We start from the raw sequence: 18,306 nt of genomic DNA on the forward strand, positions 1-18,306 counted from the left end.
ATCAATTACATTTTTGGTTGACCAAGTTCGACACTCTCTCATTGACCTCTATACAAAAATTCAACACTTGGGGCTAATTTTCCCGGACAGATTTTGGGCAGAGTCAAACCTCTCGCTTAGCTTTTTCCTCTCTGGCGCAAGTCGGACAATTTTTATCCCCGTAATGAAACACACTTTGAAAGGCCACCGATTTAACAAGAGTGATCAACTCGTATGAGCCCAGTATGTCCCTTTCCCTTGGACTAATCTGAATACACCGCTGCTGAACTCCGCCCATGTTGAGCTTGCGTCATCAAAAATCGCCAGTCAGCGCTGAACTTTTGACGTGAAGAATGTGTTCACCATAATAAATGCTGTGCTAAAAACAAGTGACAACAAGGTGGCTGTGTGAAACTGGCGTTTGTATTATTTTCAAGAAATATTGGTGTAGTCAGCAAGTGTCTGTCGGCATTGTAAAAAATAATAATTGTGGAAGGAATAAGGAAAGAGCGAGGGAAAATTTAGCAGAATAAGGTACGTGTTCGCCAGCAAGCCAACACCACTGTTTCGCACACAAACTGTCTACTCCTAGACGGTCTTGTTGCTAGCTCGTGTGCACACAATGCATACAGCTGTTTCTGGTGCGGAACACCAACACTGAACTGATTGTAGCCAACGTTATACTAGTTAGCTAACTATACAGCGCATATTTATGGATAGTTGGTAGTGTAGCTAATAGGGATATTTCACGTCTGCAGAGTCTAACGAAGATAGTTAACTAGCTAGCTAATATACAATATCTAGCAAGGTACCGATGACTAACCAGTGTCAGTAGTTAGCTCGCTAAATCACCACAAAACACCTGTGTGTACGTTAGCTTGTCATCCTGATGTAGCTAACTAACAAGCTATATATTTCAGAAACAGTAAGTGGCTGGCTGAGGAAAACAACTCCGTTCTCTAATATCGAGGCTGAGTTGAGTTTTGATGACTGGATTTGCTAGTAACAACATTGAGTCGCCATCAACTGATTCTTGTAAAAATGTCAATTCTGAAAACGCTTACCTATGTATGTCCTGTTCAACTGCGTTCCTTCCGCGGCGTGCTGAAATTCATACTTCTAATAACGACTTTTTCCTTGTTGCTCGTACTACGTAAACTGAGATTCAATTGGGTCCGTGCTATCCGGGATCTCTGCGATGTCCATATCCCTGTGAAGTTGACATTTTTTAAAATGTTTAGGGTAGGGACGTCCCAAGGACTCCAGATAGCACGGACCCAATTTAATCTCAGGAGGGAAAAAGTAGGTTGTATTAGCTAAAAGTTTTTATTAGAAGTATGAATCTTAGTACCCCGCGGAAGGACCGCAGTTGTACAGGACCAACAGGTACATGTAAGCGTTTTCAGAATTGACATTTTTACAATAATCGACTGATGGTGGTGACTGTGTTGTTGCAAGCAAATCCCGCGACCAGTCACCAAAACTATACTCCGCCTCGATATAAGAGAACAGAGTTGAGGGTTCCTCAACTTGTAGCTAGCTGACATTAGTTATACAGGTCAGGCTAGCTAGTAGCTACTGCACAATGGTTCTGGTTTCTAGCATCGTGCTCAAGGCCATGACCAAATCACCCGTTGACTGTTAGTCCCCAGGGACCTGTATAGCTGAATCGGTTCTGAACTGGAGCCAACATAAAGGTCCCTTTTGAGTCACTGGTTGCAACTGGAGAGGAAGTCATGGTTTGTGAGCATAGATGATCATGCATTAATTATATTTTATTTGAGGAGTAGGCCAAATCCGTAAGCTAGTGACAGTGACTATATGCTAAAAAAGCTGCATTGGTGCATGCAAGAGGTTGGAGTAGGTAATCAATCTAGCTAGCCCATATCAACATTTACAATGGCAGGCGACTCCCTCCTCTTGCATGCACCAATGCAGTTTTGTTTGCTCATTCTCTCTAGACCCCAAATAAAGTCGAGTTGATTACATAATTTGTTCTGTGTGTCAGGCCAGACCATGGCGTCGGCATCTGCCAGTGTGGATTCCAAGGCAGAGCTGACCGCACTGCTGGAGCAGTGGGAGAGGGAGCAGCAGGCCAGCACACCAGACCTGGTCAACATCCTGACCAAGTGAGTGTGTGTAATACAGGGGGATTATTGTTGGGAACACCAGTGGATATTATGTGAAGTAAGATCAGTGAATGTTATGGGAAGTTTCTATTTGGGTTGACCTTATTTATTCAGGCCACATGTTACTTGATGAAGGGATAGAAGGATCTTTTTTTTTTTAAGTCTCTGAACATTAAGGAATATGTGGTTGTCTGTTTTTGAATATATCATGGGTTTTCTTTTCCTCAGGGTTTCAGAGCTGGTGGAGAGGGAGACTGAGGAATATCACAAAGCTGATCCGGATCCTTTTGATGACAGGCACCCTGGTAAGATGATGGATTTATGTTGTGTGTAGTCATAACTATAGTATTAACAATAGCAACAGTGATAGTTGTTGACATTCTGTAGGTTTTTCTAATTCTCCCCACCTCTTGCCACTTAGGGAGAGCGGATCCAGAATGCATCTTGGGTCAGCTGCTAAAGATCATGTTCAAAAATGATGACTTTGTGAACGCTGTAAGACCTGAACTTTTTTAGTAGTATTTTTCCCCACACACATTTACAGAATGGTATTCGTTCAAATTTGAATTGTTATTTTAATTCCTGTCTTTTTCTAGCTCGTTAATAGTTATGTGATGACCAGCAGAGAACTCGCACTCAACACTGCAGCCTGTCGCCTGCTGCAGAACATCATGCCTGGGTTGGAGACCGCTGTGGTCTTTCAGGAGAAGGTAGGATATAACCTAGACATGTTTGTATATTTTGTTAGCTGTAATATGCAACTGATTCAAATATTCAATCATCTTTGCCGTTATGCCTCTGTTTGTGTGTGTACATGACAGGATGGCATAGTGGAGAGGCTGTTTAAATGGGTCCAGGAGGCTGAGCAGCCCCTGATGATCTATGCTACGGGCCTGCTGGCTGGAGCAATGGAGAACCAGGACATCGCTGCCAACTACAGGGAGGAGAACTCTGTTGTGGTCAGTGGCAACACCCTACTAACAGATGTTTTTTGTTAAGCCTCTGAGAAGGTTTAACAACATCAACATAAGCTCTTGAGTAAATACTGTAATGTGGGGTCAGTTTAATTTAGCCCTGTCACTACAAGTGGGCGCCAGGCTGGCCATAATCGGTATCTGTGAATGATGCTAGATGCATCTTTCTCGCTTTAGGTGCCTCTGATGCTGCAGCGGCTACGCGAGCTGCAGGCCAAGGACACTGAGAACCGGAAGGAGTTTAAACGGCCCAGTCCCAGGAAGACCCTGGGGGAACCTCTCCTTCCTTTGGATGAGGAGACGGTTGACGGGGGCATCGAGGACACCCCCTTCCCCCCGGGGAATAACGGCATGGAGAGGGATGAGAAGGGACCAGATGAGGACCGAGTGGAGATCCCCAGCCACAAGTCTGACAACGAGATCTCCTTCCACCTCAACTACCTTAACCACACCCACAAGACCAGCAGCTGCGCCAACTTGGCTGTCAAAGGCCTGATGAAGCCTGTGTCTGCCGCACCGTCTCTGTCCCACCGGGACTTCCCCGACGGCAGGGCGGAGGGCAGCAGTCACCACAAGAGGAGAGCGGAGAGGGAGAACGGACGGAAGGTGAAACAGAAACTGAACTTCTCCCTGCCGGACCCGGAGAGGAACTTCAGCGAGCTGTCCAACAGCAGCTGGTCTGAGATGAGCCCCTGGGTGATTGGGAACAACTATCACCTTTACCCTTTGACCCCAGAGATGGAGCAGAGGCTCATCCTGCAGTACCTCACCCCTCTGGGAGAGTACCAGGAGGTTAGTGTCTGCTACATAAACCTACCAGCAGATGTCAGTCTTCTCAAACTCCCTTATAAGAGCTAGTGCTGTATTCGTTGAAGACAATATACCATAAATGTCTGTGTAGACTGGCAGACAGACGAGTAGTACTCTGTATACATTTTTTATTTCTTTGTATTCATTTCTGTCTTTCAGCTTCTGGCTGTCTTCATGCAGATGGGAGCCTGTGAGCTGCTCATCCATTACATGGACCTGAAGCAGACCAACGATGTACAGCTCACCTTTGAGGCTCTCAAGGTAACCGTTCTACAACTGACCTATAATGCATCTCAATTGTTTAAAGAGGAGCATCCCAGCCTTATCCTATGCTTCTCATTCGCTACCTGTAGTACCTGGCCTCCCTGCTCCTGCATAAGAAGTTTGCCGCTCAGTTTGTGGCCCATGGAGGGGTTCAGAAGCTGCTGGAGATCCCCAAGCCTTCCATGGCCGCCACAGGGGTGTCTCTGTGCCTCTACTACCTGGCCTACAACCAGGACGCCATGGAGAGGGTAGGACACACACAAACACACACACACTGCATAAAGATCAACGGTTCATAAAAGTTGTGACCTGTGGTACATGGGTGTAACATGATTTACTTCCATGTAAATGTGTAAGTCAATACAAATGTGTGTGTTCATGTGTCCCAATTAAATGTGTCTTTGTTACCCCTAGGTGTGTATGCTGCCCCACTCCATTCTGTCTGACGTGGTGAGCTACACTCTGTGGCTGTTGGAGTGTTCCCACGCCTCGGGCTGCTGCCACGCCACCATGTTCTTCTCCATCTCCTTCTCCTTCCGTGCGGTGCTGGAGCTCTTCGACAGGCAGGACGGCCTCCGACGCATGGTCAACCTGGTAGGAGGACCTGTCTGGTTTAGTCATGCTTCTGTTTCATCCAGTTGTCACTACGACAGGGTTTCTTAATCCTGGTGAAAACCACTATTGGTATTTCACTGTCTCCAGATCAGTTCTCTGAACGTCCTCTGTATTGGAGTGTGTATTAGACTGCTGTTCATTTTGTATTCTACTGTCTCCAGATCAGCACGTTGGAGATCCTGAACCCTGAGGACCAGGGGGCCCTGCTGAGTGATGACCAAATCTTCTCCAGCAGGCAGACTGCCAAGCACACCTGCATGGCCCTGCGCAGGTATTTCGAGGCCCAGTTGGCAATCAAGATGGAGCAGGTCAAGCAGTCCCTGCAGCGGACTGAAGGGGGTGCTCCCATTCACCCACAGCCTTACTACAAGGTAAGAGGAACAGGCCTTCCCATGTGAGTTGGGAGATTGTGAAGATTGAAATTATTGTCTTGGGTCCTCTTTCAATTAATGAAATTGAATTTCAATTAACTTTCTGAATTGAAATGGAATTGACCCCATCCCCCTGGAACCCATCATCACAGATGAACCTTGATGATGTTTTTCCTTCAGTGATGCAGCATTCTCTTTCTGTTCCCCAGGCGTGTAGTTACACCCACGAGCAGGTGGTGGAGATGATGGAGTTCCTGATCGAGTACGGCCCAGTCAGGCTGTACTGGGAGCCTGCAGAGGTTTTCCATAAGCTCTCCTGTGTGCAGCTCCTCCTGCAGCTCATCTCCATCGCCTGTGACTGGAGGACCTACTACGGCAGGTAAGGACAGAAAAAAAAAATGCAACCTTCCTTCTCTTTCAAGGACTGATGAGAAGGACGGAGTTATTCATCAACCCTCTCTGTTCTATATGAAGATACACCTCTATTCATTATGGAGAACATTTGTTCTCCATAATTCACAAATTCAAGTGAATACAGAGTTGTACTGTGTGACTATTTTCCCCCCTGTGTTGTTTTGTCCTCAAGGAGTGACACAGTGCGTTATGCCCTGGACATACTGAGCATCCTGACAGTGGTCCCTAAGACCCAGCTGCTGATGGCGGAGCCTGTGGCCGTGCTGGATGGGGAGGGGGGCAACGCCATCTCCACCGTGGGTATGTTACACTGCCCTGTCATTATTATTATTATTATTATTATTAAAGTTGCACGATATGAGCAAAAAAATCAGGTGGGCTAGTACAACGTTGGAACATCTGTTTTAGCTGCACTCAGTTCATTGTTGAATCAACTGCATGCATTGACTGCACACGAGCTGGCTATAAGACCGTCTAGGAGTAGACAATTTGTGTGCGAAACAGTGTTGTTGGCTTGCCAGCTAGCTAAGGGGCAAGGCTTGGTTTGTGTGGGAAGCAGCCACAAGGGGAGTGAGACGACAACAGCTGAGTAAACTATAAAAACAGACGTTACATGCAGCTAATTAGCGTTTCAAAATATTGCACGCGATATGGATCTCTTGCTATATGGATATTGCACTTGTCAATATACACTGAGTGTACAAAACATTAGGAACACCTTCCTAATATTGAGTTACACCCCCTATTGCCTTCAGAACAGCCTCAATTCGTCAGGGCATGGACTCTACAACGTGTCGAAAGCATTCCACAGGGATGCTGGCCCATGATGACTCCAATGCTTCCCACAGTTGTCAAGTTGGCTGGATGTCCTTTGGGTGTTGGGCCATTCTTGATACACATGGGAAACTGTTGTGTGAAAAACCCAGCAGCATTGCAGTTTTTGACACATTCAAACCAGTGCGCCTGGCACCTACTACCATACCCTGTTCAAAGACACTTAAATCTTTTATCTTGCCCATTCACCCTCTAAAGGTCACACATACACAATCCATGTCTCAATTGTCTCAAGGCTTAAAAATCCTTATTGAACCTGTCTCCTCCCCTTCATCTACACTGATTGAATTGGATTTAACAAGTGACATCAATAAGAGATCATAGCTTTCACCTGGTCAGTCTGTCATGGAAGGAGCAGGTGTTCCTAATGTTTTGTACACTCTGTGTATAGCCTACCATGGCTTTTTATTTACACAACCCCATATATCCAGCAGACCAGTACTCTTGGCTTTGGGTTCTAATCTTAATGTTATGTTGTTCCTCAGGTATGAGTGTAGTCCTGGTGGTGGCAGAGGGAGAGGTGTTTGTGAACGACGCCGAGATCCAGAAGTCGGCTCTGCAGGTGGTCATCAACTGTGTGTGCGCTCCGGACAAACGCATGTCCAGCATCGGCAAGTTCATCTCCGGCACGCCCCATAGATGTCTACCCCAGACCACCAAGAGCAGCGAGAGCGTGCTCACCAAGATGTGGAACGTGGTGCAGTCCAACAACGGCATCAAGGTGAAAATATTGATTTCAGAATTGTCTATTGATGGATCTTACGCTGGTATGTTTTTAGGCACTACTGGTCTCATAGTTCTGCCATCTCCCTGTAGGTACTGTTGTCCCTGCTGACGGTGAAGATGCCCATCACAGATGCGGATCAGATTCGGACCCTGGCCTGTAAGGCCCTGGTGGGTCTGTCCCGCTCCAGCTCAGTCAGACAGATTATCAGCAAGCTGCCTCTCTTCAGCAGCGGACACATCCAGCAGCTTATGAAGGAGCCTGTGCTCCAGGACAAACGCAGCGAACACGTCAAGTTCTGCAAGTTTGCGGCGGAGCTAATCAAGCGGGTGTCTGGTAAACCCCTCATGATCGGGACGGATGTCTCCCTGGCCTGGCTGCAGAGGGCCAACGTGGTGGCCCAGTCCAGGATCTCCTTCCCTGAAAAGGAGCTACTGCTGTTGATCCGGAACCACCTGGTGGTCAAGGGTCTGCATGACACTGCCACCACGCTCACCAAGGAGGCTGACCTCCCCATGGCCATCCTCCCCCACCCATCTTCCTCAGCTTTGCTTCCTGTCGTTGTTCCCCCTCCCCCTGCCTCTCCCGCCCCTGCCCTCCCCCGGACCCCTCGGCTGGCCAATGGGGTCGCAGCACGGTTGGCGAGCCACGGCTCTCATCCGTCCGTGCCGTTGTCAGTTCACCCCCAGCCTCGTCCCTCGACGTCGCAACTCCTCACGGTCCCTCCGGCCGCCCCTCCCCTGTTGACCCCTCACCAAAGCAACGGCTCTCCCCTGATCGGACGGATCGTGTTCACGCGAGAGCGCCCGTCGCCGTGCCCCGTGCCTGCCATCTGTAAGAAGCCGCGGGTGCTGAGGCAGAAGTCAGACTACGGTGCCTTCAGCCAGAGTCCAGCCATGAAGAAACAGCTGGACAGACACCTGCCCTCTCCCCCCGCCCTGGACAGCATCATCACAGAGTACCTGAGGGAGCAGCACGCCCGCTGCAAGAACCCTGTCACCACCTGCCCCCCCTTCTCCCTCTTCACCCCCCACCAGTGCCCCGAGCCCAAGCAGAGGCGCCAGGCCCCAACCAACTTCACCTCCCGACACACACGCAGGGTCGTCTACCCAAAATACGGAGGGGTAGACGGGGGCTGCTTCGACAGACACCTCATCTTTAGCAGGTATGATTTGTTCCCACTACACTGGGGACTCGGCACAAAGTCCTTGCCTTTTAGGCTGAGGTGGACCTTGGGTGAATATTTTTTCCCTTTTTCCCCCCCTTTTTTTTTTTTTCTTCTCTCCCCCCCAGGTTCCGGCCCATCTCTGTGTTCAGGGAGGCAGACGAGGATGAGAGTGGGTTCATGTGTTGTGCCTTCTCTGCCCGTGAGCGATTCCTGATGCTGGGGACGTGTACGGGCCAGCTCAAACTCTACAACGTGTTCACAGGCCAGGAGGAGGCTAGTTACAGCTGTCACAGCTCTGCCATCACACACCTAGAGCCATCACGGGTCAGTGGGACACATGTACAAATCTACCCATCTTGTGGATATCTAAAACATAGTATTTGAATGAAACCTTTATTCTTGTCTTTTGTCATCAGGATGGCTCTCTGTTGTTGACGTCAGCATCATGGAGTTATCCTCTGTCTGCACTGTGGGGCATGAAGTCAGTGTTCATCATGAAGTAAGTGTGACTCGATTAGAAGACTAACCCTGGCCCAGTCAAATCAATACAGTTGGTTATTGCTTTCAATGGGGATGACTGCTCTACCCATTCCCTTTCTATGGTTCATTCTACTGGTTCTGTGTCTATGGTCCTCAGAGCAGGGAGCTGCTGACAGGTTATTGAATTATGCACACTAACTGAACTGCCTTATGGCTGGAATCTTCACTTCATAGAACACTGACAGTGTAGTGGGGCCACAGTTTAACAAAAGCAACATTGGGGCTTTTGTGATTTTAGCTAGAACAACATTAGACCATCATTGCTTAACCAAAATGTATTTATCAATATGAACTGAAGTCAGAGGTTGTAAGGATTGCCTGGGAATTTGTATTTTTTATTTGTAGATGTTTGAATTGATCTCTATATAATTAGTTTTGCCTTTTCTTTCCAGGCATTCCTTCTTAGATGATCATAATGTGGAGTTCAGTAAACTTTCACAAGACCGAGTCATTGGCACAAAGGAACACATAGCTCATGTAAGTCTTCTTTCCCAACATCTAAAGGTTAAACTGAACAACCATGTATACCAAACATTAGGAACACCTTCCTAATATTGAGTTGCACCCCCACATGTTGACTCCAATGCTTCCCACAGTTGTGTCAAGTTGGATGGATGTCCTTTGGGTGGGGGACCGTTCTTGATACACACAGGAAACGGTTGAGCGTGGAAAAACCCAGCAGCGTTGCAGTTCTTGACACAAACCGATGCGCCTGGCACCTACTACCATACACCGTTCAAAGGCACTTAAATCTTGTCTTTCCCATTCACTCTGAATTGCACACACACAATCCATGTCTCAAGGCTTAAAAATCATTCTTGAACCTGTCTCCTCCCCTGCATTGAAGTGGATTTAACAAGTGACATCAATAAGGGATCATAGCTTTCACATGGATTCACCTGGTCAGTCTGTCATGGAAAGAGCAGGTGTTCTTAATGTTTTGTATACTCAGTGTATAAGCTGAAATCATGTCATCGTCTTTGGGTCTCAGATCTACGACATCCAGACAGGGCAGAAGACCCTTACCCTCCACTACCCGGACCTGGCCAACAACTACAAGAGGAACTGTGCGACCTTTAACCCCACCGACGACCTGGTACTGAACGACGGTGTGCTGTGGGACGTGCGCTCAGCTCAGGCCATCCACAAGTTTGACAAGTTCAACATGAACATCAGCGGAGTGTTCCACCCCAACGGCCTGGAGGTCATTGTCAACACTGAGATTGTATCCTTTACTCACTTACTGTTTTACTTATTGTATTTGTAAAGAGTATTTCCTGTGCTCAGTTGATGGTACTTAGCCTATATCAGTTGGTCAGATGTTTTCAGACCTCAAAAGTGGCCTAATTTCAAGATGAGTTTGTGTCCCATGCCATCTCTTGTGTAGATCCAGCAAAATGCCCCAACCCCAAATGAATTGGAAAAAATAGTAATTACATTATACTGAAAGTGATGTGACTGTGTGATTCCTTAATGAGTGTGTCAGTGGGACCTGCGGACCTTCCACCTGCTCCACACAGTGCCAGCTCTGGACCAGTGCAGGATCGTCTTCAACAACAACGGCACGGTCATCTACGGAGGTGAGGACTGACCTCAGTGCATGATGGGAAATAGAGTACAGTATGCTGTGGTTGCGAGACTAATCAAATTTCACCTAGTGCTAAACAGCTAGCACTTTTTAAGATGTGTGTAAAAAGGTGAGTGCTTGTGGGGTTGTGTGTTCATGAAGTGTGAAAGGTGCATGTAGAGGTGTGTGTTTGATGCCACACGGCCCCGCTGAACCATATGGCCAGGAGGATGTGCCCTGAGCTGGCAGAGGAGAGCACCAGCTGGTTCACACCACCTCACAGCCAGAGCCACAGGGAGGCCATGATGGATCCACCCACATCCATATCACTCTAACGTCTCAGTAGCCAGAGCCATGTGGAGGCCATGATGGATCCACCCACAGCAGTGTCACTCTAACGTCTCAGTAGCCAGAGCCATGTGGAGGCCATGATGGATCCACCCACAGCAGTGTCACTCTAGCAGCAGTATCACTCTTATCATACTATCTATTTATCCACCCATACGTACATCCATGTGGTATGTACGTATGCAACTAGTGTTATATTGCCATCGTGGATCCTCGCATTACCAAAATGCATGACATTTTTCCCAAATTCAGTTTTATCCGTTTTAGTTTTTCCAAGTTTCTGTTTTTCCCCAGAGTTTTTTTTGGTAATCTTTTCACGTCTCACTTTTTAATAGAACATCCAATTTTGTTGTTTTTCTAAGTCCACAACAATGCTTTAACCACATCAGGAGACTACTTTTGAGGTCTGGGATTATTTATTTTTTGGGGGGGTATAGTTACCCTTTTAATGTACCTGAGCATCAGATGGAGACCATGTGATTGCAGAGTTTGCTAAATGACCTCTGGATTGATGCAAATGAGCATGATATCATTCTGCTAGATAGGTATAGGCTACTTTGTAGTTAACATTTCATGGAGAATTTTTTTTGGGGGAAAGCCTTTACATCTACAAAGTGTAGACTAGACATACGCACGCACGCCACACAACACACACAGACGGGCATTCATGTGCCGTTTCCGAAAGTTGCTGGAAAATACGAATCACTGATGCATTTTGTTCATGTCTTATGATTAACTTGGGCAAATGTAATGTGTTTTCTAATTAGTTCAATACATTTAGTTGATTTCCTACGAAGTTCAATACATTTTGGAACATTGTTGAATTCCGTTCTGTCTAGATCCTGTAATACCCTCCGTGTTTTCCACAACTTGGCCCTACGGTACCAGAATTGAACAATGCCATCTATTTTCAAGGAGAATTTTTCAATTATTTCATAGGAATTCCAATTCAGTTCTTGGCTTGACTGAATAGAAATGGAATTGACCACAATCCTGTTACCTAGGGCCATGTGGATACCATGAAGGCTCTGCCCACCCACCCACCCACACACCCACACCACTCTTATTAGTAGCCAGAACCATGGGTCCATGACCATCGGTCTGGCCATTTAATCTGGCCTCCCAGCTTTCCTTCTACTGATGCAATATCTACTGATGTAACTGGTATCCTTATTGACTGTGAAAATAATTGTAGCCATCCATACACCTCTATTGCTTTTTCTTTGTATATGAAGCACACCTATGGATTTGCTCTAGTTGTGGCGTGTACAGAAAACGTAACCCTACTGTTGTTTTTCCAGCGATGCTACAGGCTGATAATGAGGATGACATGATAGAAATGCAGATGAAGACTCCCTTTGGCTCCTCCTTCAGGACGTTCAACGCCACCGACTACAAACCCATTGGTAAGACTGCTCTAAGACACACTGTCACAACAGTCCCAAGGCCTTGTATTTATCAGGAGTAGACTATCCAGTTTTAAATTGCAACCCAGGCGTGACTCACCAGTGGCTCCTGTCCTGACCCACCATCTGGGAAACACTTACAGCTTCATGCTTTGGAAATGGAGTAGGATTAGCTTTTTTCTTATGTATAAAGCAAATTGACTCCATCTAAAATAGATTATTCTTTCTGTATCAACTACTTTCAATATTGTGAAGTCGTATGAGAGGTTTATTATTTCCCCCCAGCCACCATCGACGTGAAGAGGAATATCTTTGACCTCTGCACGGATACTAAGGACTGCTACCTGGCTGTGATTGAGGTGCATCTTCTGTCATCTGTTAGATAACTCGATAAAGCTGCAAGTGATTGAATCACATACTCCGCTTTGCACAGTCAGATATTGAGTTTAGTGGTGGTGGTGGGGCTTAGTAGTATTGAGACATACAACTGTTGTCAGACTTTCTGTGTTTCCCCTCCAGAACCAGGACTCGGTCAACACTGACACGGTGTGCAGATTGTACGAGGTGGGACGCCAGAGACTGGCTGAGGAGGAGGAGGAGGATGAGGAAGATCAGGTAAAAGACCCCTTCCCTTCACAAAGCGCCACTCTTGTGTTATGTTGGTTGATAATCCATCAAATAACCAATCGCTAACATTGGATGATTGGTTGGTTGTGGCAGATTATATGTAATACAGCCTAAATATCGAAATATAAGATCTGGCTGTTCTGGAACACTTGTCCCCTATCAGGAGGATGAAGAGGAGGAGGAGGATGATGATGATGATGATGATGACGAGGATGACTCTGATGACGACCACGACACGGACCCGCTGATCGCCGAGCTGGAAAACGATAACGGAGACGAGGACGAGGAAGACGGGAACAATGACGATGAAGAGGTAGCTCGTCTGCTTGAGCGGGACGGTGAGGATGATGATGATGATGACTCGGATGACGATGAGGAAGATGGGGACCTTGCCCTGGATAACAGTGAGTAACAGTTGTGTCAGTGTGTCCCTCAGCCACGCACACATCTAGGCATTGGATGAAGGACCGGCAAGGTTGAAGTTTGTGGTAACGTTGAACTTAAACCTTCTGTCATAAGGGCTAGGATACATCACTTTTTTAAAGTAATGACATAAAACAGTGGTATTCAACTCTTACCCTATGAGGTCCGGCACCTTCTGGTTTTCTGTTCTACCTGATAATTAATTGCAACCACCTGGTGTGCCAGGTCTAAATCTGTGATTTAGAGGGGAACAATGAAAAAACGAAGGTCCAGAGTTGAGTTTAAGAGACATAGAAGATGTCATAACCATTTATGTTATTAATAGAATACGTTATTGTCCATTCAGGATGGAAATGTTCCTTTGGCATTACCGTACAAAAAGGATCCCATACACAAACACATTCACATCATACACATGAAAGCAGTCAGTTCTGCATACACGAACACATACAGGTTTTTTTTCTGGATCAAAATGGGGTGTAGGTGGTGGGCGTGGCCATTGGACTCAAACATTATAACAAAATCAATGGGGGCCCCATGCCATGCCAGAAATACTCCTGAATGCATCATTTTTAGAATTTTAGAATCTCCCTGACTGTCTAGCTTTTATTTTGGTGATTGTAAGTTCTCAAATATCTTATTTAAAAAGATAGGTCCATTTAGGGCTGTTGCAGTGACCATATTACTGCCACACCGGCATGGTAATCTCCTTTTATGCACTCTGGACATGCTTTGGTAGTACCCAACTTGCCTCTACCATCGGGTCCTAATGGCCTGGTACTCAGGGCTCTATTGTAATATAATAATAATATGCCATTTAGCAGACGCTTTTATCCAAAGCGACTTACAGTCATGTGTGCATACATTTTTACGTATGGGTGGTCCCGGGGATCGAACCCACTACCCTGGCGTTACAAGCGCCATGCTCTACCAATTGAGCTACAGAGAACCACCCATAACCACTCTGACATCAATGCAAATGCAATCGAAAATCCCATCAAACACATATCATCAAAACAGTAGGCCTATAGTACTTTTAAAACTCACCTCACTGTGATGATCAATTTGAAGACAGAAGTTCAACAGCAGGTTGAAACAGTGTAAAATATGGTTGTTGTGGATGTTGTTTCCAAGCCTAATACAATGAAATGGACAGCGCTTTCTAAGGTGATGATTAATTCAAAACATCCATATACATATTAGAGTATACGCATAGGCTTATGAGCCCAAGCTAAAATGATTTAATAAAACTGAATTAAAATTATAATTGTGCCATTACACAATACATAGCCTACCACATTTTCCGCATAAAACAAAACTGATTTTAGATGTCTTTGGTACATAATTAGTCTAGCTTTTGAGTGTGGACTGTATTATTATGCATTCTGGGAGGGCTGGTTACCTTATGCTACACTACAATGTCTATCCATGACACTGGGAGAGAATGTATAGCCCTAGGCGATGCTGTCGGTTCATTGATTTTACACAGCGGCTTACAGTTAGCCTAGAATTAGAGAATTAGTATTTTTTTTGAATATATTTTCGTTTTTTAAATATTTCAGTAATTGGGTGACCTTACCTTTAGCTATAACAGAAGATCTCACCACCATGCGTTTCCATCTCCTCCGTTCTCTCGTTTATTCCTTTCTCGAGCACGTAGACGGGCTGTCAACACTTTAGTGAAATGTTTCGTTGCGAAAACATGTTACTATCGATGTTCCCGAACAGATTTCACTTGGTTTCCCAAATTAAGCTACTGGGTAGCTGCAGCAACAAGGTTGGAGAGCCCATGGCATACAGAGTTTGGGCGGAATATCACCTGTCGGGCAGCGAGAGCGTGCTCCTCAAACAGTGGTTGATGCATGGAGTGAAATAAGTGTTTTTGTATTTATTTCTCAGCTGCTCATATTAATCACAAGTAATTTTTCCAACAATTGTTTATAGACAGATTATTTCACTTATAATTCACTGTATCACAATTCCAGTGGGTCAGAAGTTTACATACACTAAGTTGACTGTGCTTTTAAACAGCTTGGAAAATTCCAGAAAATGATGTCATGGCTTTAAAAGCTTCTGATAGGCTAATTGACATACTTTTATTCAATTGAAGGTGTACCTGTGGATGTATTTCAAGGACTACTTTTAAACTCAGTGCCCCTTTGCTTGACATCATGGGAAAATCAAAAGAAATCAGCCAAGACCTCAGAAAGAAAATTGTAGACCTCCACAAGTCTGGTTCATCCTTGGGAGCAATTTCCAAATGCCTGAAGGTACCACGTTCATCTGTACAAACAATAGTATGCAAGTATAAACACCATGGGACCATGCAGCCGTCATACTGCTCAGGAACTTTGGTGCAAAAAGTGCAAATCAATCCCAGAACAACAGCAAAGGACCTTGTGAAGATGCTGGAGGAAACAGGTACAAAAGTATCTATATCCACAGTAAAAACGAGTCCTATATCGAAATAACCTGAAAGGCCGCTCAGCAAGGAAGAAGCCACTGCTCCAAAACAGCCATAAAAAAGACAGACTACGGTTTGCAACTGCACATGGGGACAAAGATTGTACTTTTTGAAGAAATGTCCTCTGGTCTGATTAAATAAAAATAGAACTGTTTGGCCATAATGACCATCGTTATGTTTGGAGGAAAAAGGGGGACGCTTGCAAGCCGAACAACACCATCCCAACCGTGAAGCACGGGGTGGCTAGCATCATGCTGTGGGGGGTGCTTTGCTGCAGGAGGGACTGGTGCACTTCACAAAATAGATGGCATCATGAGGAAGGAAAATTATGTGGATATATTGAAGCAACATCTCAAGACATCAGTCAGGAAGTTAAAGCTTGGTTGCAAATGGGTCTTCCAAATGGACAATGACCCAAAGCATACTTCCAAAGTTGTGGCAAAATGGCTTAAGGACAACAAAGTCAAGGTATTGGAGTGGCCATCACAAAGCCCTGGGGCAGAACTGAAAAAGTGTGCGAGCAAGGAGGCCTACAAACCTGACTCAGTTACACCAGCTCTGTCAGGAGGAATGGGCCAAAATTCACCCAACTTATTGTGGGAAGCTTGTGGAAGGCTACCCGAAACGTTTGACCCAAGTTAAACAATTTAAAGGCAATGCTACCAAATACTAATTGAGTTTATGTAAACTTCTGACCCACTGGGAATGTGATGAAAGAAATAAAAGCTTAAATAAATAATTCTCTCTACTATTATTTTGACATTTCATATTCTTAAAATAAAGTGGTGATCCTAACTGACCTAAGACAGGGAATTTTTACTAGGATGTCAGGAATTGTGAAAAACTAAGTTTAAATGTATTTGGCTAAGGTGTATGTAAACTTCTGACTATATCTGGTTTTAGTGGTTTAAGGTTACACTGAAAACATTTTTCCATCCTGAAAATGGTACTTTACATTTTATTTTATTTTATGGATAAATAAATAAGTGCATATGTCAAGACATTTCATGTTGCATTTAGTAAACCCACAGCACAGGGGCATCCTAAAGCGATGGCCAGAGGGTCGCCAACAACAGCCAGTGCCTTCCTTTTAGTTACCAGCTATATCTTTGGCCAACCGATTATTTTTGCTGGCTGTGTAGACAATTCTGGTCAGCTTGCTTTTTACTCTTCAAATTCAAGTTGCCGTACCGCTGTCCTATTGAAGAGGGAGATCGAGTGAGGAAAAACAGAGAGATGAACCCTCACACATTCTCTGAGGGCATGTTGCAGAAGACATGTTTCTGCTTTCTGGCATTTTTACACATGCACCGTGACTTGTACAGTATTCTGTCCCGTTATTCCCCAGACCTCTAAATCTATCTTTGCTTTCTTTCTGTCAACCCAGCAGACAGCTCAGACCTTGAGGATGACATCATCCTGTCCCTGAATGAGTGAGGAGCTGTCAGTGTCTGGGACAGAGAAACTAGGACAACATGTCTGGACTTCTGGAGAGAGCACTCCCGTGGGTGTACACTCATAAACAACTGAGACAAGATGGTAAGGTACAGTTAGAGTTGGTGAGAAAGACGGATGGGATTTGGATTTTGGAAATGAACTGCGAGAGCCGACAGAACACTGCCAGTTTGGAATTCTGTCCAAGGGCTTCCTACCGCCCAGGAGCAATACTGGGAGAAGCTGATTGGAGAGTCAGAAGTGGAGGGCCAGAAGAAAGCTCCACCTTTCAAAAAAGTTTCCACAGAAATTGAATTCCTGAAAAAACTGAAGATTTGTATATGATATAGTTTTATATTACACGGTGGGCTTGATGAGTGGAAAATAATGTTTGTACAGACACAACAAAGACTGATTATTTTAAAATGTTGATTTCATTAAAGCTCTTTCAAAAGTTTGTCCCGCATATGGACTATCCGTCATTTTCTAGAATGCTGAATGACCACCATCATGTGTAGACTGTTTTAGATGGCGAAACTGCAGGAAACCACTTCTACCTCTGTGGATTGGTAAGGCAGAGTGTTCGCTGACTTAAGCTTACTGTTCTGTACGGCGTCAGCTCCCATGTGGTCTGCTAAAGGTGCTGCTTGTGGCCGCCACTGTAAACACACACACACACACACACACACACACACACACACACACACACACACACACACAGAGCGCTGATAGTCTATCTGCAGCTAAACCAGCCATATTCTCAGGTTCATCTCCACTGCACCACCTACTATACAAACGTAACCAACGACCAAGACACCACACGCAGTAGTGCCATCGATGACCAACGCCAATTTTCACTGTGTAACCATAACAATGGATTAAACATGGTGCTCTTTAAAAATGCTGAATACTGGCAATTGTTTAGAATCTGGACGCACATTAGTGAGTGTAAATCCGAGGACAAATATCATCAGCACGTGATTGATGTAAGTGTATGTCTACATAACGAGGCCTTAAAGGATGCCTGTCTTCCTTTTTAATTATTTCAAAGTCGAACAGTGTATGAATTAGATTTACATTTTGATGAGTGCTTTATCAAACGTGGGTTTATGCTATAACACACACACACACACACACACACACACACACACACACAGCAAATGTTATATTGTAAGAGGGACTACAAACATTTTGGGATAAAACATTTTTTGGGGG

General features: G+C 45.3%; 1 protein-coding gene across 2 annotated transcripts; it reads left to right on the forward strand.

The window, feature by feature from the left end:
* Positions 1–320: 320 nt before the first annotated feature.
* Positions 321–17,548, forward strand: LOC121538607 (DDB1- and CUL4-associated factor 1-like). 2 transcript variants are annotated; one of them, XM_041846778.2, is made up of 25 exons: positions 321–513; positions 1,988–2,108; positions 2,337–2,413; positions 2,530–2,603; positions 2,705–2,818; positions 2,930–3,067; positions 3,260–3,874; positions 4,052–4,153; positions 4,246–4,404; positions 4,571–4,750; positions 4,933–5,142; positions 5,352–5,521; positions 5,729–5,856; positions 6,876–7,111; positions 7,207–8,279; positions 8,408–8,606; positions 8,699–8,781; positions 9,215–9,299; positions 9,814–10,047; positions 10,309–10,402; positions 12,039–12,143; positions 12,429–12,502; positions 12,663–12,758; positions 12,934–13,174; positions 17,045–17,548. In XM_041846778.2, exons 2-25 carry the CDS (start codon positions 1,996–1,998, stop codon positions 17,092–17,094), a joined length of 4,650 nt encoding a protein of 1,549 aa, XP_041702712.2. In that variant the 5' UTR covers positions 321–513; positions 1,988–1,995; the 3' UTR covers positions 17,095–17,548. The 2 variants fall into 2 exon arrangements, with proteins under 2 accessions (XP_041702712.2, XP_045063181.1); XM_045207246.1 differs by having other exon boundaries at positions 17,048–17,548.
* Positions 17,549–18,306: the final 758 nt, after the last annotated feature.

This window comes from Coregonus clupeaformis, chromosome 24 (genome assembly GCF_020615455.1).
Source record: "Coregonus clupeaformis isolate EN_2021a chromosome 24, ASM2061545v1, whole genome shotgun sequence".
Classification (NCBI taxonomy): Eukaryota; Metazoa; Chordata; class Actinopteri; order Salmoniformes; family Salmonidae; genus Coregonus; species Coregonus clupeaformis.